The 21,865-nt window shown below is 34.5% G+C and overlaps 1 protein-coding gene across 1 annotated transcript in view; it reads right to left on the reverse strand.

The window, feature by feature from the left end:
* Nucleotides 1–21,865, reverse strand: part of LOC144967077 (exportin-4-like) — a 35,192-nt gene that overhangs the window by 13,098 nt on the left and 229 nt on the right. Inside the window, exons 2-19 of the mRNA XM_078903896.1 lie at nucleotides 20,682–20,787; nucleotides 19,164–19,312; nucleotides 17,682–17,816; nucleotides 16,850–16,966; nucleotides 16,257–16,416; nucleotides 15,774–15,883; nucleotides 14,916–15,070; nucleotides 13,280–13,454; nucleotides 11,996–12,172; nucleotides 10,488–10,618; nucleotides 9,673–9,821; nucleotides 9,191–9,365; nucleotides 8,220–8,379; nucleotides 6,898–7,067; nucleotides 5,011–5,182; nucleotides 3,966–4,124; nucleotides 1,537–1,665; nucleotides 422–488 (exon numbers count right to left, since the gene is read on the reverse strand). Of these exons, the coding sequence (XP_078760022.1) occupies nucleotides 422–488; nucleotides 1,537–1,665; nucleotides 3,966–4,124; nucleotides 5,011–5,182; nucleotides 6,898–7,067; nucleotides 8,220–8,379; nucleotides 9,191–9,365; nucleotides 9,673–9,821; nucleotides 10,488–10,618; nucleotides 11,996–12,172; nucleotides 13,280–13,454; nucleotides 14,916–15,070; nucleotides 15,774–15,883; nucleotides 16,257–16,416; nucleotides 16,850–16,966; nucleotides 17,682–17,816; nucleotides 19,164–19,312; nucleotides 20,682–20,787 (2,596 nt within the window). The remainder of the gene's footprint in view (nucleotides 1–421; nucleotides 489–1,536; nucleotides 1,666–3,965; nucleotides 4,125–5,010; nucleotides 5,183–6,897; nucleotides 7,068–8,219; nucleotides 8,380–9,190; nucleotides 9,366–9,672; nucleotides 9,822–10,487; nucleotides 10,619–11,995; nucleotides 12,173–13,279; nucleotides 13,455–14,915; nucleotides 15,071–15,773; nucleotides 15,884–16,256; nucleotides 16,417–16,849; nucleotides 16,967–17,681; nucleotides 17,817–19,163; nucleotides 19,313–20,681; nucleotides 20,788–21,865) is intronic.

The following is a 21,865-nucleotide window of genomic DNA, read 5'->3' on the forward strand; positions in this document are numbered from 1 at the left end:
GGATTCAATCGTCGCTTCCTTCCTTATGACGCGTGGTAACTTAGTAACACTGGCTCTAAACTATCGGAACAATGGCGGACGCCCGTATGAAATATTTCCCCGGCGAGCATAAAAGCGAATCCAGAGGAAAAAAAAAACATGGACTAGATCATGTTTTGACTTTTACACATTCTGTACACAAGACATATGAAAAGTTCTAGCCAGCTTGAAGAATAAAAAGTAATGATTTTCTTTGTTTAGAACCAAGATGGCCGCCATTGCCGGGCGGCGTGACATCAGACTACTGAATCCAATTGTTTCAATATCTGACATGACCAGTATTTTGTTATTATTTGACATACACTTTCATTAATCAATTTCTAATAAATTTTATGGATAAACTAGAAAGCCTCCTAAATAACGATTAAATAGTAAATCATACCAATATTGTGTTTGGCAAACATTTGGATGGCAGACAAGCATTGTTGGTAGAGTGTTTGGGAGTCAGCCTGAAAAGAGTAATAATAAAAAAATTAAAAATGAATCTAGCATCAATAAAAAATTCTTTAAAAATTTAACTCGAAGTAAGTAATGTTAGTATTATGTTAGATTGGAAGGTCCTGGGTTCGAGCCTTGCGCTCGGCGCATAGTTGAATCCTTGGAAAAGGCTCTTTACACACATTCTCTCACCGTACTCAGGTGTAAAATGAGTACCTGGGCGTAAACAGCGTTGTCTTTGTCAGAAAAATTGTAATATCGCCTAAAAGGCGTCATGTTAAATGTTGCTGTTGACCAGGGACCCCTTGTAAAGCTCTTTGAGCACATTTAGTGGATATTGCGCTATATAAAGCTCAATTTTTAAAATTTTTAAATTTTTTTTTTTTTTAATTTAGTATTGTGAATGCAGTAACAAACTTTTTTCGGGGTGGAAGCGAGAGAAGGGGAATAATAAATACATCCCTACCAAACTATGCCAAAGGATCTGTTTTCATTAGACCCACTATTTGACACATTAACTTCCTGAATTTTTCCGATGAGGTTTAAAAAATAATCTAATGTTTATGGAGCGTCGAAAAACTGAAAGATAACAAGCAACAATAAGCAGAGAGAATAGAAGAAGATAATTTTAGAATTGCAAACAAATAATTTAGTCTTAAAATCTACTAATCACAACAAACTAAGAGGCTATATGGTTACATGATTAAAACTGGATGTTAACTGTCAAAAAAAAAAAAAAAAAAATCCTGGCGCTGATATCACCTTAATGTGTTGCAAGCGCCGTAAAACCCTTAACAACATAAAAACATAAACTGTACAAATTATGATACTACCAACTTCAGCACATGTCCCATTAATTTTTCATACGATTTCTTTAGGAAGTCATGAGAAAACACAGATTTTTGTGAGTAACCCAAAATTTTGGGGGTAAACTTGGCAGGTATTTTATTTCAATAAATTCATTACAAGTCTGAATTTTCATAAAATGGAAATAGCATGTACAAAACCCTTGATATTATTAAAATATCTGGAAATGAAAAAACAAAACAAAAATCTTACAGTATTGAGATATGGAAGCATTTTGGCCACAATTTCAGAAAACAGCTCAAAACTGGTTGTGATGATGTCATCTCTGTGATGGTGGATGTCGATGAATTTGACTACATTTGTCAACAGTGGAACCATGAACTGAAATTAAACGTACAATATTATATGAATAATGCAATGCGAAAGTTGCAATGAAACCTCTTTCAAAGCATTTACTTCCAAAAGGGTAGCTCCAATTTCTAGACCGTAATCCATCTTTGCAGTATCCAAACTAATCTTTCAACAAGATATGAAGTGAGTAGAAAAGTGCCAGAAGACAATAGAGAATAAAAAATTTTTTCGCGGCGGTGGTGGGGTTTGAACCTGCGACCTTATTGGTACGACAACTCCGCCTGGCAGGTGAGAGCGTGGCTCTACCGTGTGAGCTATCCACGAACACAAAAATATTCGTTTCAAACCCAAAGTCATTTCTAGATCCCTCTCTCACCCACTTCTTGAGATCGCCGATTCGTTCACCACCATCGCGAAATAATTTTGACCAGCAGTTAAGCTTAATAGCCAATATTCTCATCACAAACATATAACATAGAAACGATTGAGACATTGAGTATGCTCCGGTGTATGGGGTGAATTTTTAATTCAGAAAAGTGAGTGGAGCAGGCACTTATGTTGGTAACAACAAGATATGAAGTGAGTAGAAAAGTGCCAGAAGACTCACTTCATATCTTGTTGTTACCAACATAAGTGCCTGCTCCACTCACTTTTCTGAATTAAAAATTCACCCCATACACCGGAGCATACTCAATGTCTCAATCGTTTCTATGTTATATGTTTGTGATGAGAATATTGGCTATTAAGCTTAACTGCTGGTCAAAATTATTTCGCGATGGTGGTGAACGAATCGGCGATCTCAAGAAGTGGGTGAGAGAGGGATCTAGAAATGACTTTGGGTTTGAAACGAATATTTTTGTGTTCGTGGATAGCTCACACGGTAGAGCCACGCTCTCACCTGCCAGGCGGAGTTGTCGTACCAATAAGGTCGCAGGTTCAAACCCCACCACCGCCGCGAAAAAATTTTTTATTCTCTATTGTCTTCTGGCACTTTTCTACTCACTTCATATCTTGTTGTTACCAACATAAGTGCCTGCTCCACTCACTTTTCTGAATTAAAAATTCACCCCATACACCGGAGCATACTCAATGTCTCAATCGTTTCTATGTTATATGTTTGTGATGAGAATATTGGCTATTAAGCTTAACTGCTGGTCAAAATTATTTCGCGATGGTGGTGAACGAATCGGCGATCTCAAGAAGTGGGTGAGAGAGGGATCTAGAAATGACTTTGGGTTTGAAACGAATATTTTTGTGTTCGTGGATAGCTCACACGGTAGAGCCACGCTCTCACCTGCCAGGCGGAGTTGTCGTACCAATAAGGTCGCAGGTTCAAACCCCACCACCGCCGCGAAAAAATTTTTTATTCTCTATTGTCTTCTGGCACTTTTCTACAAACTAATCTTCCTTAACTTTCAAGAGAAAAATCAACTCAAGATATAACATATTGAACATAAAAAAAAACCCCAAACAAAACTTGAGCTTTTATATAACGCAATATCCACTAAACATGCCTAAAAGTGCTTTACAAGGGGTCCCAAGCCAACAGCAACACTTAACATGTAAGTGGCTGTAAGGCGATTACTCCCCATTCTACACCTGAGTACAGTGAGAGAATGAAAGTCTGTGAGAGAATGTGAGTTAAGAGCCTTTTCAAAGGACTCAACTATCTGCTGCTCAGGACTCGAACCCAGGACCTTCCGATCCGAAGGTGAGTGTCATACCACTAAACCACATATCATTTCTTGAATAATTCATATATATAAAATTGGTGCAATTTTTATTTTTTTTAAATTTCCCTAGACTCTCAGATATTGTATTTCAACCCTTTAAAAATATAATCAAAAGACACCTCCAAAAAATTAATCACCATGGTACTATTTATTTTCTAGTCACAGAAATAAAAGTCGATAAATAAACATATCGGAGAAATAAGGGTAAAATACATTTTTTCTTACACGGACCTGCCAACCCTTCACATCCCAAAAGTGGAATCAGAAAGCCTGAAAATAGGAATTCTAGGAATTCGAGACAAAAAATAGGAATTTCACCTCACTTTCACACACACACACACACACCCCCCCCCCCCCCCCCCAAAAAAAAAAAAAATCCCCTACCGCCCTTTCTCTCTCTTTGCTTTTTTGTTTTTATTCTTACCATTATCATCATTTTTGAAAATCGGAATTCTTAGAAACAATGACGGAATAATACAAAAAGGAAGAGTGAAAATAGGAATGATTCCGTCAAAAGCGAACGGGTTGGCAGGTATGCTTACAGTGCAAAAATAAATGGGGAAAAAAAAAAAAAGAATTGTATGGAAAGTGACTAACATGGAAGACTTCCTTGATAATTGAGCTTTGAGTGGCTAATGCAACCCCTATCAATGACTCGAGATGATTCATGTACTTCTGACAACTCTCCTCTTGACCTTTGGTGAACTCTGGCATTTCCACCAACTGTAAGAACCTTTCATGGTTGGATTGGAGGAGCTGCAGGAAAATATTTTAATAAACAAACTCAATTTGTAAAAATCAATCTAACTGCAGGAAAATATTTTAATAAATAAACTCAATTTGTAAAATCAATCTAACCATTCAAAATATTAAGCCAATCCTTGATAGTAGGCTTATCTTAAAATTTTCATTTTATTCATCATTGACCAACATCAAAAAATATTTTTTAATAAAATCATTTTAAAATTGTCTTTTTTTCATAATTATAATACTTCTATTGGAAATAAATGGGCATTGTTTTTAAAAAATAATTAAGTTATTTTTCACCATATTGAAAAAAATGCTGCTCGTTTATTTCTGGTCACACTATAGTATAGATTTCAGGATAAAATGGAGCTTGCCGTACTTATTTTCAAAAACAATTGGATAGTCAAAACAGTAAAGATTTAGAATTTATATATGTCCTTGACAAAGAGAATGGTTCTGGTTTGTTTTTTTTCAAACAAAGAGAAGGAGCTTATAATTGCAGAGAATTCTATCCAATCTGGGAAGAGGCCCCAGCCAGACTCCAGTAAAGAGTACCCATCAAAAGAAATGAACTAAAAAAAACAAAAAACAAGTTGAGCTTTTATATAGCGCAATATCCATTAAACGTGCTCAAAGTGCTTTACAAGGGGCCCCTGACCAACAGCAACATTTAACATGTAGGACGGGGCACGACACCTGTTAGGCGATATTACAATTTTTTCGGACCAAGACAATGCTGTTAACGGCAAGAGAATGTGAGTAAAGAGCCTTCTCCAAGGACTCAACTATGCGCCGAGTGCGAGGCTCGAACCCAGGACCTTCCAATCCGAAAGCGAGTATCATACCACTAGACCACATAGCCGCAATTAACTAAAAGGATTACAACGTAGATTACCAATTTCCAGTAAAGTTCTTCCTGCGAGGACTTCATGCCGCAACCTGCAAGGACCATGGCCTTCATGAACTGGCGTCTCGCTTTGGGTGGTAAAGTTGATACCGGTGGCATCTGGTTTGATTCTAACTTTACCAGATTCCAGAGCACCTCAGATTGACTCAAGTATGTTGCCCTGAAAAAAAAGAAAAAAAAATTAGGTGGATGTAATGTATGCAAATCTAGTATCAACAAGAGATGAAATGAGTAGAAAAGTGTCAGAAGACAATAGAGAATAACAAAATTTCACGGCGGATTGTCTTCTGGCACTTTTCTACTAACTTCATCTCTTGTTGTTACCAACATAAGTGCCTGCTCCACTCACTTTTCTGAATTAACAAATCTAGTATCATTATTACTAGCTTGGTATCATTAGTCATTTGAAATGTTATGCGTCAAATGAACATATCTACTTATTATTCAGTCTTTGTTTTTGTACTGCTGAGACTAGCAACTGATTTGTACTTTCGATTTTGTCATCATAATAAACAAGATGTCTGAAATCTAGTATACGACGTGACTTATTCCTTTGTGTTACCCATCCATTACAGTGGACATGTTCCATCTTCAGCCAGTTACATTATATGCTTTATCTTTACTTCAAGATTACAGGGTGTCCAAAAAAAAAAAAAAAAAAAGGTCATTCAATGAAACTTATAAATAAATTCATGACACATTGATATGTGCTGCAATCGAAGTTTGCTCAACATTTTCACTTTAAATAGCGCAATATCCACTAAATGTGCTCAAAGCGCTTGACAAGGGGTCCCTGGTCAACAGCAACATTTAACATGTAGGACGGGACATGACGACTGTTAGGCGATATTACAATTTTTCGGACAAAGACAACGCTGTTAACGGCCAGGTACTCATTTTACACCTGAATACGATGAGAGAATGTGAGTAAAGAGCCTTTTCCAAGGACTCAACTATGCAACGAGCGTGGGACTCAAACCCAGGACCTTCCGATCTGAAAGCGAGTGTCATACCACTAGACCACAAAGCCGCACTTTGATCAGAAGCCAATGAGTTGATGCAATGTATACTTATATGTAGGTTTGATGATCAAAATTGTTGTGGGCTCATCGTTGTAAAGGAAATATTGTCCGTTACAACTATGAGCTCTTAATAATTTAGGTACAAGACCTGAATATAAGTACATATTGCATTAGCGTATATCAAGTGTAGTATGGTTATCAGAATTGCAAATATGTGTGTGTGTCCACTCCACTAATGTGATCAACAGAACAGCAGTTTTTCTGATTTACAAAATCATGTTCACCATACCTGTACAATGGCTGATCTTATAATTTTCCACAAGAATGGAGAAACATTTTTGAAAAAATAAAAAATAAAAATGTAAACATGGGTGCCAGCAGGAAGATGTGCTGAAACGTGAAACTAAAATCTCGACACTTTGCCAAACCTGAAAATGTTCCTACTGAAAATGCGGCCTAAACTTTACTCTTATTTCATCACCGTTTTTATACCATTATTAAATGATTACACAGCAAACATATTGACACAATGAGGAAATTAACTTGATTTTAAAACCAACTTATAATTCATAGTGAAATACTCACAGTGCAGTTGTCTCTCTCTAGGGGAGCCAAAGAACAGAGAGAGACAGAGAGTACTAGAGGTACTCCCTCAACATTTTTTGAAAAATTTAGTGATGGACATCGGCTTGGGCCCCTCACTCAGCCCCCCACTGAAACCGGAGGTATTTGACTTCGAGATATCGCGAAACCGGAATTCCGGCATGAACTGGAAAACTGGCACCCATGCTATATCCTCATCAACTTTCAAAATCTTTTAAATTCACTGCTTCATAGTATATAAATAACTTACCTTGAGCTCTGTGACGACATGGACAAAAGCAGGTCAAGAGTATCATTCATGAGCAAGGGTTCTGAGGCCCACACTGATAATGAGGTGTAGACCTTGAGAAGGATGAAGTTCATTGTCCATTGCACCCCGTTTGTGTCCATTCCAAATGCTGATGCAAGGGCCAAACTCAACTAAATAATATGACAAAATCATTACAAGTTTAATTTATAGGAAAAAAATATATATATTACAAGTAAACAGACCTGCCAACTTTTCAAAATGAAAAAGAGAGAAAACTTTCTTTCGAGATCAAAGAGTACCATAGTAATAATAGACAACAAATCGCAATGCACAAGTTTCAGGTTCTAAGATTCAAATTTAGGCACTAATGATGTTTGTTGTTTTTAAGGGTTTTACGGAGTTTGCAACACATTAAGGTCATATCAGCGCCAGTAAAAAGGAAGAAAATGGGATAGTAAAAAGTTCTAGAATTACAATTAAAGCAGCCAAGACAAAGGGGAACTGGGAACAAATAGGAATCAGATGTAGAATCCAAGAGCATACCACCAGTGTACTTAGTTTGAGATCACCTATAAATACATCCGGACACGTGCACAAAATCCAACAAAGAGGAACATACTCAAATGCTAACATTATATATTCAAAATAACAAATATAATAATACATAACAGAGAGATGATTTACAAGGCAAAAAATATCATCTCCCAAAACTCTAACTATACATTTGACTGTTTCCCTCCCAGCTAGGGTATCCAGCCAGGGCCAGGACAAAACCAAGTAATCTCATTCCAAGACAAAGACAGAAAGCATGTTGGAAAACAGACATAGGGGGATAGAAGATACAGTATGTACCTCCCTGCCCACTATGGGAGGTCAGGAACCCCGCCCAGTCAAAATACTTAGTTTGAGATCACTAGAAGTCTCATCCAGAAACAAGCACCGGTCCCCACTAAGAGGAATACACTCAAATGTTTTACAAATCATAAATAATATAAAGAAAACATAATACAGTGCATAACAGAGAATTGATTTACAAGAAGAAAAAAAATACCATCTCCCAAAACTAACTATACAGTTAACTGTTTCCCTCTCAGCCTGGGCATCTGGCCAGGACCAGGACAAAACCCAAGTAATCTCATTCCAAGACAAAGACAGAAAGCAAGTTGGAAAACAGATATAAGGGGATAGAAGACACAGCATGTACCTCCCTGCCCACTATGGGAGGTCCCCACCCAGTAATTCGGGCACTAAACTTTAAACTTATGGCTGCACACTCTAATCAATAAAAACTCTTGAGAAAATTTAAGCATGCATACTCTTGCCTCTGAATAGTCCATTTCATCGTGTAAGATGTAAGCATCCGTCCAGCGTTGAAGGAACCACATTACGGAACCGGATACTTGTGGACTTATAAAGTCCATTAGTTTAGCTTCAATGGCCCGGTTCTCAATGTCACACAATCTGAACACTGCAGTTATTAGTCTGAAAAAAAAAAAAATATAAAAGTAAGACATGTCACTAATAAATTACAAGAAAGGAGGAGACAAACTGTGAATACAAAATTGTGCGGCTATGTGGATCGGAAGGTCCTGGGTTCAAGCCTCGCGCTCGGCGCATAGATGAGTCCTTGGAAAAGGCTCTTTACTCATATTCTCTCACCGTACTCAGGTGTAAAACGAGTACCTGGCCGTTAACAGCGTTGTCTTTGTCCGAAAAATAAATTGTAATATCACCTAACAGGTGTCATGTCCCGTCCTACATGTTAATTGTTGCTGTTGACCAGGGACCCCTTGTAAAGCGCTTTGAGCACATTTAGTGGATATTGTGCTATATAAAGCTCAATTTTTTAAATTTATTCAACTTGAATTGATATCAATCTTCAAAAAAAGCTCTAAGCTAAAAAAATGGACAAATCACCAAATTGAATAATAATTGGAGGTCAGAGTCTCCACATATATTATTTTTGCTTTTTAACAAAAAAAACAAATTCCTTTATTCAATTCAATTATCAAATGAAACCTCAACACAAGAATATAATAAATGTGACTCTTCGTCTCAAAACGGTATTAAGTCGGGTTGGTTAAGATGTTGAAAATTGAATTTATACCAGAATATCAAACATTGTTGATGTTGTATGTTTTATTGAGAGAATGGATAACCATTTTTAGGGTGTATTCAAAAGATTTATATTCCTGACCAGTTTAACATTTAATTCGGCTTTTAAGCATCTGGTTCGTTCCGACATAATACCGTTTTGAAACGATGGGTCACAAATGGTATAGCAGCACCTTACCGAATGACAGGGTCTACCACAGTATCCTGACCGAGTTCTAACTTTTGTTCTGGTGTCGTCAGCACTTTGAGACTGATGTTCATATCCACCATTTTGCCACGATCCATGGAATATTTCATGATATTAGATGGAATAGTTGGAGTTTCTCCATCACTAGAATCGGCCAATAAATTACCTGATGGGATAAAAATTGAGAGGCTATATACAGCACAGGTGAACATGGGATTTGTTTTGTTTTTGAGGGTTTTATGGCGCTTGCAACACATTAAGGTCATATCAGCGCCAGTAAAAAGGAAGAAATGGGATAGTAAAAAGTTATAGAATTATAATTAAGGTACCCAAGAAAAGGTAAGACAAAGCGGGGTTTTTTTGTAACTCAATTGCTTTTAAAATGATCATGCTTTGAATTCAAAGAAATTGCACAGATAAGGATATCTACAATACATTATATATGTTAAAAAAATAAGAAAGAAAATGCTTACCAGCAACAAGCACAACCCAATGTAAGTCTTCATGGAGAGCATGAAGCCCAGTGAGATTAACAGAGGTTTCATGACAGCTCACCAAGTCTCTCTGCTGTTGAAGTCTGTGGAGACGATTCTTGAAAACTTCCACACGATCTTCTAAGAGTCTTCAGGGTAAAGAGTAAAAGAAATAAAAACAACATAATAATAATAATAATAATAAATAATAATAATATAATAATATAATAATAATAATAATAATAATAATAAATAATAATAATAATAATAAAATAATAATATAATAATAATAATAATAATAAAATAATAATAATAATAATAATAATAATAATAATAATAAATAATAATAATATAATAATAATAATAATATAATAATAATAATAATAATAATAATAATAATAATAATAATAATAATAATAATAATAATAATAATAATAATAATAATAATAATAATAGTAATGAATTTAATAATGCAATAAAAAGCATTTTGACCATTGATCTATACATATTTACAGTAAAAATCTTTTTAAAAGGGAAAGCTTTATAAAATGAAAAAAATGATTCCAATATATCAACATTTCCATTTAAAAAAAAAATATTTCATTCTTTTTCAAGACTTGATAACTAACTTCAATCATCCAGTTTTTAAAAAGTTCATTTATCTATCTATTTCCAATTAAAATTTATTAAGATAAGAGAAGATAAGATAAGAGATAAGATAAGATATACTTTATTGATCCTTGTACGGAAATTATAATATATATTGATTTTTCAATTAAAACAATTAAAAAACAAACAAAAAAAAAAAAACATACTTGGACAAAAGAGGCACACTGTGATCAGGAATTATTCTCCCTAATGCACCGATACAACACAACTGATCGGAAAATTTTACTCTGTCATCTTCTTCCACTTCATCGATCTCTTCTTCCGATTCATTTTCGTTCTGTAAAAACAGCATTAAAGTTCAACACAGTATTGTTATTACAATTAAGGCATACAAGATCACTAGGGTTTAAATCGTAGATATACATAAATGTGACCCTTCACCTCAAAACGGTATTAAGTCGGGTTGGTCAAGATGTTGAAAATTGAATTTATAGCCAGAAATATCAGACTTTTGTTGAGTTTATATCATTTATTGAGGAGAATGGCAACCATATTTTAGGGTGCTGATGCCAACAATTTATAATTTTGACCAGTTTAACATTAAATTCAGCTTTTAAGCATTTGGTTCGTTCCGACACAATACCGTTTTGAGGCGATGGGTCACAAATGTTTCTTAATTTCATTTCGTTCCCAAGTTATTTTTTTTAAAATTAAATTTGTATTCATGTGACCTTTAATTAGCATAAATACAATTGTTTGATACTTATAGGAGAGTTTAACCCAAAATTAAATAAGTAATTGACACTAATTCCTTTCATTTCTCCATCATTTGCTGATGATAAAATACTTGAAATACAACTAATAATAACTAAATCTTAACCATTCCTCCACTATATCTAATCTAATCTAATAATAACAAAATACTAGAAAATGAATGGATTCTGAGTTATTTTAATCTTTTTAAAAATAGAGATGAACAATATTCAATTGCCTAGTTGACAAACTACCCACAATCAGACAATATAAAACTACTATATTAATTCACTCAACCCTAACACCGACTATATCCGTAGTTTACCTGGGTTACTTTTACCCCATGCCTATTTATTACATTCTTCTGGGACAAATTATAGGCGTAGTATCAAAGCTAATGTTTTTAGATTTTGCATGTTAATGATAGTTGAATAAAACTATCTATGCACATGCTCATTTTTAAAACATTTTTTTTCTTCCAATTTTGAAAAGTTGCAAAAATCTCTAGGACTGAGTGAGTTAAATGGCAGAGGCAAATGGATATTCCAGCATGCCCAGTTAGAGAGTTGAAAATGACAAATGAAAACAAAAAGAAATAAACAAAAAAACACATAAATTTCTGAAATCTATTTTTGTCTTCCAAAGTTTATTTTAACTCACTCGATCCTAGAAATTTTTGCTACTTTTCAAAATTGGAAAAAACTATTAAAAATGAGCGTGTACATAGATAGTTTTATTCAACTACCATTAACATGTAAAAACTAAAAACATTAGCTTTGATACTACGCCTATAATTTGTCTCAGAAATATGTAATAAATAGGCATGGGGTAAATGTAAACCCGAGTAAACTACGGATATAGTTGGTGTTAGGGTTGAATGAGTTAAACAGTTTATTAAAAGCAAAGCTACAGCAGTTGGCATTAATCTGTAATAAAAAGACATAATGAATTTGAAACATACCACAAGCCTGATACCTTCTGGAGTTGCCAAATGACACTGCATGTAGGAATTGAAAACTTCGATAGCTGGAGCATTTAGGGTACCAGGTGGAAGAGAGGATACGTCACTGCAAAGATGCATCCAAGACTCCAAATGTTTCTCATACGACTCCATATAGATGGTGTCGTCTATGTGTTGCTGAAAACATAATTTTAAAAAATAAATAATACTCCTCTGAAGTCCTTTTTGAACGATTGGGATAAAATTACACTTGCAAAGAAATAATAAACATTATTTGGTGGTGGTGGAGGTTGTAGTAGTTATTATAGTGATGATGATGTGGTGGTAGTTGTAGTAATGGTAGTGATGATGATGTGGTGGTGATGGTGGTGGTTGTTTGTAGTGATGTGATGATGACGTAATGGTGGTGGTGGTAGTTGTAGTATTAGTGGTAGTGATGCCGGTTGTTGTAGTACTGGTGGTAGTGATGATGATGTGTGGTGGTGGTGGTGGTTGTAGTAGTAGTAATGGTAGTGATGTTGATGAGGTGATAATTGTAGTAGTAGTGATAGTTATGATGAAGTGGTGGTGTTGTAGTGGTAGTGATGGTAATGAGGTGGTGATTGTAGTAGTAGTGGTAGTGATGATGATGAGGTGGTGGTTTTTGTAATAGCGGTAGTGATGATGATGTGGTGGCTGGTTGTAGCAGTATTGGTAGTGATGATGATGTGTGGTTGGTGAATGTAGTTGTGGTAATGATGACGGTGTGCAGTTTAAGGTGATGGGGGATCCTCGGACTAATATGACCTCACCAGAATTTGACGGAAGTTGCCCGTAACCTGGAATTTTTTGCTCCAGAGCGGATTTTTTTTCCAAGTGAAACCGGAGTTTTGGCATCACTGTACTATGGATAAATATGCATAACCATAACAATACTACACATTTTTCATACCTGCCTATTTGAAAATTTCAAATTCATTAAGAAATACAAAATTCATCAGTAATTAATGGTCAAATTTCAGCAATACTAAAGCAAACAAAAAAAAAGATAGATACACCCTTTTATATATGTAAAATAAACTACCCAATGAGGGTAAAGTTTCCGTGTCGAGTCGATGACGTCACTCGTCGCCAGCCAACGAAGCATTGAGATTTTTTATTGTAGCATGCAGTAAATAATGCAACAATGCGACAATTTGTATCAGTAATATTTCTTCTATTTCCGTAAGTCCGTAATAATAGGCAGGTATGATTTTTACAACTCCTTACTCCACAACACGTTTGACTGATAAATGAAATGCTTACGGATTCTTCCTGGGCTGCATTTTTGCCAATACTGCAAGTGATGGAAGTCAGGGAGGAGATAAAAGACTTGAAGAGAATAACATCCAGTCCATTGAAACAAGCAACAGGAAACATCACAAGCAAATTCTTGAAAATGCACGCCACTCCAAAGTTTTCGTATTCTTCAACATTTATGCTGAAAAGACAATTTTGAACAATGTTTTAAAATACAAATGATGTAAATTTGATTTTTTTTTTAAAGTCTTTTATGAGGCTATTTAGTCTTGTGGTATGACACTCGCTTTCGGATCGGAAGGTCCTGGGTTTGAGCCTCACGCTCGGCGCATAGTTGCGTCCTTGGAAAAGACTCTTTACTCACATTCTCTAACCGTACTTAGGTGTAAAATGAGTACCTGGCCGTTAACAGAGTTGTTTTTGTCTGAAAAATTGTAATATTGTCTAACAGGCGAGGCGGCATGTCCCGTCCTACATGTTAAATGTTGCTATTGACCATGACCCCTTGTAAAGCGCTTTGAGCACATTTAGTGGATATTGCGCTATATAAAGCTCAATTTTTTTTTTTTTTTGTTAACAATTCCGTGGTATTATTCTGCATGAAATGTGATGTTAAAAAATATATATCTTGTCAATAGAAGGTGATAAAAGGTGAGATTTCCAGAGGAAAAACAAATCATGATGCAAACTTCCTTTATGGTGGGAATCAGAAATATGAACAAAAAAGCATTTAATTCATGTCCACACCACTAGATTAAAATGCACAATATACATTTGGTAACAATAGTTGTTGCATTAAATAAAATAACTTTTCCTGATGCTGCAATATCAATATGAAGGTTTGAATTCTCAGCATTTTTTTCCTCTCCAATTTTCAAATAATTGTCCCCTGCTCATACTTTTTAAATATTCAATTTTCTCATATTTTCAAATTCAAGACGATACACAACTATGGCACTTAATCTATGTCTGACAGATGAAACTTGACTAACTGACAAAATATGCCTCTCAGAGTCACTAGTCTATATTTTGCATTATTCATAAGCCCCACAAACAAAATTTCATGAAAATGTACATTAACAACCAGCAAGACACTTATTAGGCCAACAAATCACAAGAAAAAATAAATAGCTATATTGAAATTCAGAGCATGGGTGCCAGCAGGAAGAAGTGCTGAAACGTAAAACTAAAATCTCGACACTTTGCCAAACCTGAAAATGTTCCTACTGAAAATGCGGCCTAAACTTTACTCTTATTTCATCACCGTTTTTATACCATTATTAAATGATTTCACAGCAAACATATTGACACAATGAGGAAATGAATTTGATTTTAAAACCAACTTATAATACATAGTGAAATACTCACAGTGCAGTTGTCTCTCTCTAGGGGAGCCAAAGAACAGAGAGAGAGACTGAAAAGGTGGATGAATCACGTTTTTGAATTTTTACCGATGCTATTAGGTTATTATACTCAAAACACTGAAACCGGAGGTATTTGACTTCGAGATATTGCGAAACCGGAATTCCCGCATGAACCGGAAAACTGGCACCCCTGATTCAGAGGCTGTCAAAAGGTACAATTCTAAGTCCCTTTTATGTCAATGGAAATTAATTTTACTGATATAAGTCAGGTTACTTACTTGGTCAGCATTTGCAGAAATCCTTGGACAAAGTGAGACAAGTATTTAGTTTGTGTGTCTTTGGTAAAAATACTACCATTGAGTGATGCCAGTTGGACAAGACATTGCATGGAGTGGTGAGCCATTTCACTGTTGAACCTTGCCTTTTCATGAATCTGAAGTAAAAATCAAATGTCCCTGCTTGAACCTCAAAGAAGAACATGCATGAAATATAATAGTAATAGAAAAGAAATTTCAATCTAATTCTAAACTTGGGCTTTTTTTTTTTAAATTGAGCTGTTTTACATAGCGCAATATCCACTAGACATGAGCCGCGCTTTACAACGTTTCCCAAGCCAACAGTAACACTCAAAGTGTAGGACAAGAGGCGATGTTATAATTTTTTCGGACAATGAAAAACACTGTTAATGACCAGGTACTCATTTTACAGCTGAGTACAGTGATAGAATATGAGTACAGAGCTTTTCCAAGGACTCAACTATGTGCCGCTTGGAGCGGGACTCAAAACCCTGGACCCTCCAATCCGAAGGCAAGTGTCATACCACTAGACCACATAGCCGCACAAACGATGTGGACGTTTCACGTTTCCCCTAAGTCAACAAAACTGATAGTGAATAAAACATGGTGTAAAAAGACTTGAGGAAAAAAAAAGAATAAAAGAAAGGCTCACAAGAATGGTCTAAGAAAAAACAAAAATCATATTTAGTCCAAATATCAAAAATTCTTCTTTCAAAATCTTAACAGAGCCTTACAACATAATAAAATATTAAACTTTTTGTATGTCATCTTCTTATTTTAGATCAAGGAAGATCGAATGTAATATGAAGAAGGAAAAAAAGACCAAAATGCATTTCTCACCTTGAAAAACAAAGATACTGTGTTGGGATCGAGAAGAATTTCCCTCCAACTTTCTGGGGGCTTCAAGGCAGCTGACGGATTTGATGAATATGTATTTGTATGGACACGAACTGGAAAACGAAAAAAAAAAAGTTAAACTGTACAATGCTGAAATGTCTTATTCTAATAATAAAATTACAAACACAATGACATAGTGTAAAAAAAATTTTTAAAAGAAGTTAATAAACAACAACAGCAGGACATGTGTGACCCATCACCTCAAAAAAAATTGAGTATACGGTCATAATATTTGAGACTTGGGTTAATTTATGATGTTTTCTTGAAGAGAAAGATTTTTTTAAACAGCCAAAGACTAACATTTAACATTTTTAGTCATCAAACCCCCTTTTTGACATCTGATTTACCCTGCAATAACACCGTTTTGAGGCGTTGGGTCACATATAATCTTGTTAGAAGTCACTTCCTCACATTGCAATGACTTACATGATAATTTAGAGGTGAACTCCCAGCTTAACACCTGTTCAGCAATGCATAGAACTCTGTTCAGAAAGGCTGTGGTTTCTCTGCTCAGAGGACTAGATTGAGACTCAATTTGTGTCAACACTTGCAAAGAAAACATGAAAACTCTTTTGAGATCAGCTTGCTGTGGAAATAGATTATAAATTGTTAAAAGTCAATAGATTAAAAACATTATTTTAAAAAAAAAAATAAATAAAACGAATTTCATATTTTCATAAATTATATTGCTATCTATATTCACATTTAATTATTAAATCAAGTAAAAATTAAACACTGTTGAAAACAAAATCGCAATAAAAGGCATAAAATAAAAACAAAGACATGTTTGGTTTAAATCTTTAAACGAGCTAAATTTGCTATAAGATATTCAAATAAACTGAGGTAATCTTTTCTGCTGAATTGATTGACTGTGTAATATTATTAAAACAAGTCCAAACTGGAAAACAAACAAAAAATTGGGAAAAGGGAGTGAATCTTGAATCCATAAAAAGAATAAAATGAATGAGAGAGCAGATCATATTAATATTATCATTTAAATGAAATAGGAAAAAATTTACCTCAAAGGCCCGTTTACATTTGATGTGAAACTCCCACGTGAGCCCAACATTACTGGTGCGACTTGTATATGAATATTCATTAAGTAAGGAGGTGAGCATTGAGCAGGCAACAAGTTGCTGAGGAAAACAATAAATATTGTTATTCTTGTAATCCCTGTTACATATTTATACATATTAAATTATGGAGGATTGACCCAGTGTCCTCACCAGACCGGTTTCTGATAATAAATCTGTTTTTAGAAGTTTTACAGCCCTTGTAATAATTCTAGGTCATTTCAAGGCAGACAAAGAAAACTCATTGTTCAGTAATACATAAAAATTTTAGATAAAAAGTTTATTAACCAATGCAGAAGAAGAAAAAAAAAAAAAAAAAAGAGAGAGAGAGAGAGAGAGAGAGAGAGAGAGAGAGAGAGAGACAGAGACAGAGACAAAGAGAGACAGAGAGAGAGAGAGACAGAGACAGAGACAAAGAGAGACAGAGAGAGAGAAAGAGCAACAAATGATATTTGTTTAAATCCATTTCAGGCTACATGAATTGGGATAAAATTTAGCTTTACCACATCACACTAAAAGACGTATTTGAAATTAAATTTCTCATCCCTACAGGTCAAGTTTTACATGAAAACTTTAATACATAGATCCAAGTTGCACTACTAAGCTTTCTAAAAATTGTCATCATGAGATAATTCATAAATATTTGATCTGTTTTTTTAATTAAATTGAAGCTTAATTCAACTTCACGTTATTATTGATTTCTTCGAGCTTCGAGCAGCAACATTTACACTAAATATTTCTGTACAACTAAATGTCTAGATAATAAGCAGTAACAAACCATAGTAATGTTGCCACTGCTGATAAGGGCTGTAACATCTTCAAATAAACCATCACAGCTTTTCCCCTTGTTGTCCAGGGTTGCCCTCTTTAAAATGACAGCTACTGTCTGCAATATCTGTTCCCGAACATAGCTCTGTTTAGAACATAACAAAAACATGAAAATAATTAGACTCGTGAATTTCTTATGCAATCATTGAAGCTACTACAAATCATAGAATTGTTCATTAATCTGACCATGGTTTAAATCTTTTGTCTCTCTCATGTTGGCAAGAATAGAAAATCACATGTTTGGTTTTCGTTCCAGTAGAACTTAAGAAAGTTACAGATCAGAAGTGAAAATCAAAAATCAATATCAGAAGAAAAAGGTCAACGTTCATCTGTGAGGATATTTATGGATTCTCAATAAAAATAATTAAAATGTCATCTTGCACTTCTAATGCCAAACATCAATGTCTCAAATTCTATTCTATTTAAGCCCATAACCTCAAAATTGAAATTTTCAATCTCTATGGATTATATGCCTCTATAAATAACAACAACAAAACATTTATAAAATCAAATTTTGGAAACAAAAATAGCATGATAAAAAGGGTTATTATGATTCACAATTTTTTAAAAACTCAACCTAATTTGAAATCTAGTTTTAAACCTCAATCTTAAGCACAAATGCCATTAAATTTCAAAGGCAGATTTTAGTATCAAATCTCGGAAAACCATCTAGTTGAATTCAAAGTACCTAAATGATCCGAAAAGATGCTAGCTGCAGAAATTGTTGGGACAAAATTTGACAAAGCATTTTAAGAGCTTAGACCTGCCAACCCTTCATATTCCAAAAGTAGAATCAGAAGGACAGAAAATAGGAATTTGAGACAAAAAAATAGGAATTTCTTAACAATGGATAATTCTGTATCAAAATGACCAACTTTGCCACCAAACAGATAAAGACAGTATTCCGGTACAGCTGGCAAAAAAACATATCACATATATTAGATAATGGAATGGGAGTGCAATTAATTTTCCTACTTAATTCCCTTTTGGCAATCAATTTTTTTATTGTTCACCTTTTTAACCCCCCCCCCCCCCCCCCCCCCCCCCCCCCCACATCCACCTATTCTTCTTACCATTACATCATTATTATTATTTTTGCAAATCAGAAATTTTAGAAGCAATGCAAATGTTCTTACTGAAAATGCGGCCTAAACTTTACTCTTATTTCATCACCGTTTTTATGCGCATAGGCCTACGTTTTGAAAGGTCGAGGCTGTAAACACGGGTTGGACAGGCCGAGGCCTTGACCAAAGAGAGTTCCAGTTTCTCGAATCTACCTCCATACACTGAAAAGGTGGCTGAATCACGTTTTCGAATTTTTACCGATGCTATTAGGTTATTTTACTCAAAACACATTATATCGCAAACCAGAATTCCGGCATGAACCAGAAAACTGGCACCCATGATGAGTCGCAATGTCTTTTAATCATACCTGTAGTGTGATATGATTGGTAATATAACGCAATAGGAATGAACGCAAGGCCTCCACAGCTTCTGGTCCCATAAGAGCCCAATCTCTTACAATGGCCTCTTTAATCGTAGTGGCAGCCTGGAATAAGGTATAGTCATTCTTGGAATGGTCTGAAATAAAAAAATATTATAGTTATAGAGAGGCAACACTAATAATTCTGTAATGCAGTTTTTTAAAAAATAAAAACATGAGCAATATAGTGCAATCTCCAATAAGATGCTAGAGTACTTTACAAAGATTCCCAAGCCAACAGCAATATCTAACATATTGGATAAAACATGAATCCAGTAAGGTTTCTATTACAATCAGAGACAATGCTGTTACCCGCCAGGTCTTCAATTTACATCCAAGCATGGTGACAAAATGTGAGTAAAGAACCTATTCCAAGGACTCAACTTTGTGCCACCCACAACGGGGCTCAAACCATTAACTCACTCAATCCTAGAGATTTTTGGCAACATTTCAAAATTGGAAGAAATGTATTAGAAATGAACATGTGCATAGATAGTTTTATTCAACTATCATTAATGTGTAAAAATGAAAAACATTAGTTTTGATACTACGCCTAAAATTTGTCTCAGAAAAGGTGTAATTAATAGGGTTGGGGTAAAAGTGACCCGGGTAAATTACGGATATAGTCGGTGTTAGGGTTGAGTGAGTTAACCTGCAGGTGTGAAGGCGAGTGTCAATCCACAAGACCATGAAGCTGCACAAAGTTAGCATTTTTCAAACAAACCAAGCTGCCAACACAGGGGAGGCAGAATTTGTCACAATGAATGTGAGAAATATTCCATTTAATCACCATTTATTGTCATTATTTTTTCTTTAACAACTTATTGTTTTATATTTTTTCTTTGTTGGGGAAAAAAAAAAACCATTTGTAAAGGTGTGTGATGAATAGAAGTGATTGTCTTCTAAAATTAGCATGTCTAAAAATTCACTTCTCCACAAATATTGTAATTATTTGGAGTTCATTTCACCTTACCTTTTATCACACTTTTGATTATTTCAGGTTTTAGTTACCTTAAAGATATTTTTAAATCAAACAATTACGTTCATTGACAAATTTGTCAAGGTTCTAAAAATGGTGGTATAACAAGGTTTCCCTATTTAATCAAATTCATGTTATCCAGATTCTGTTGTATTTTCTATCTACGTCATCAACACTCTTCATCTTTTTATTTTTTAATTAAGCTAAAACCGATTCTTATTCAAGTTTTTTTATAAAAGAAATCAAGCAGAAAGATGATCAATTGTCTTATATTTAATTCACTTTTGACTTACATTTGTCTAAAAGTAAAGACATAAACCTAAAAAAAAATTATTTTTTTAAAATAAAAAAAAATAAAAATATAAATAAAAATAAAAATATTATATATATATATATATATATATATATATATATATATATATATATATATATATATATATATATATATATATATATATATATATATATATATAAGAAGTAGCACTCACCGAGAATGTACTGGCACAAGGAATATGGCATTCTTGTCTTGTGAAAATTTAAAATGAGATCCTGAGCAGCCTGTCGCTGTTCCTTTGTGACCAATTCAGGTGAAGCCTAAAAGTGAAAGAGAGCAAAAACACAGTCATAAGAATTTAGAGAATGGGTTCCTCAAATAAATTCGAACAAGTTTTTTTTTCAGATTAAAATTAACAAACAATTAATTACACCCTCAATAGTAGAGAGGAGTCACTTCAAACAGTTGGCAGTTGGTCATTAGTCATTAGTAAGAGAAATTGGATTCAGTAGTCTGATGTCACGCGCCCGGCAACGGCGGCCATCTTGGTTCTAAACAAAGAAAATCATTACTTTTTATTCTTCATGCTGGCTAGAACTTTTCATTCCCTTTTCATATGCCTTGTGATCAGAATGTGTAAAAGTCAAAACATGATCAAATTGATGGGTTTTGTTTTTCTTTGGATACGCCTTTAAGCTCGCCGGAGAAATATTTCATACGGCGTCCGCCATTATTGCGATAGTTTAGAGCCAGTGTTACTAAGTTACCATACGTCATTAGGAAGGAAGTGACGATACGACTGTTGAAGACAATTGGACAAAGATACATTGATATTTATTTTTTTTAAAACAAAACGAAAAAGAAAAAAAATTAGCAGTTTTATGGCACAATATCCCCTAACGCACTCAAATCACTTTATAAAGGAATCCCTTACAATAAAAATATTAACACATAAAATGTAGCACAAGACATGGCAACTGTTATATTACATTTTTTTTTTTTTCGGGCAGAGACAATGGCCATGTACTCATTATCACCAGAGTACGAAGAAATAGAAAAGAGCCTTTTCGATGGACTCAACTATGCACCATTCATAGTGGGACTTGAACCCCGGACCTTCGGATCCGTTTACTTCTGTTCTCTCTTTCTAGTGCAGCGCGAAGTGCAAGTGCAACAGTAGGTACAGTACAGTTACAGTGAACGCGACAGAGTATTCCCGATAGCACAACTTTTTGATAAAATTTGGCTTTGTCAAAAATGTGCCTAATTAGGACACACAGTTTACTGGCAAGTGCAAAAAGTTATCTTGTTGATTATTATTTTGTCAGCGCCAGTCATTGAGTCATTGTCATCATTCCCTTTTTTCTAATTCATTTTTGTTGATGATTGATTGATTGC

The sequence above is a fragment of the Berghia stephanieae genome, chromosome 3 (genome assembly GCF_034508935.2).
Source record: "Berghia stephanieae isolate SIO BIC M18660-M18661 chromosome 3, UCSD_Bste_1.3, whole genome shotgun sequence".
In the NCBI taxonomy this organism is placed as follows: Eukaryota; Metazoa; Mollusca; class Gastropoda; order Nudibranchia; family Aeolidiidae; genus Berghia; species Berghia stephanieae.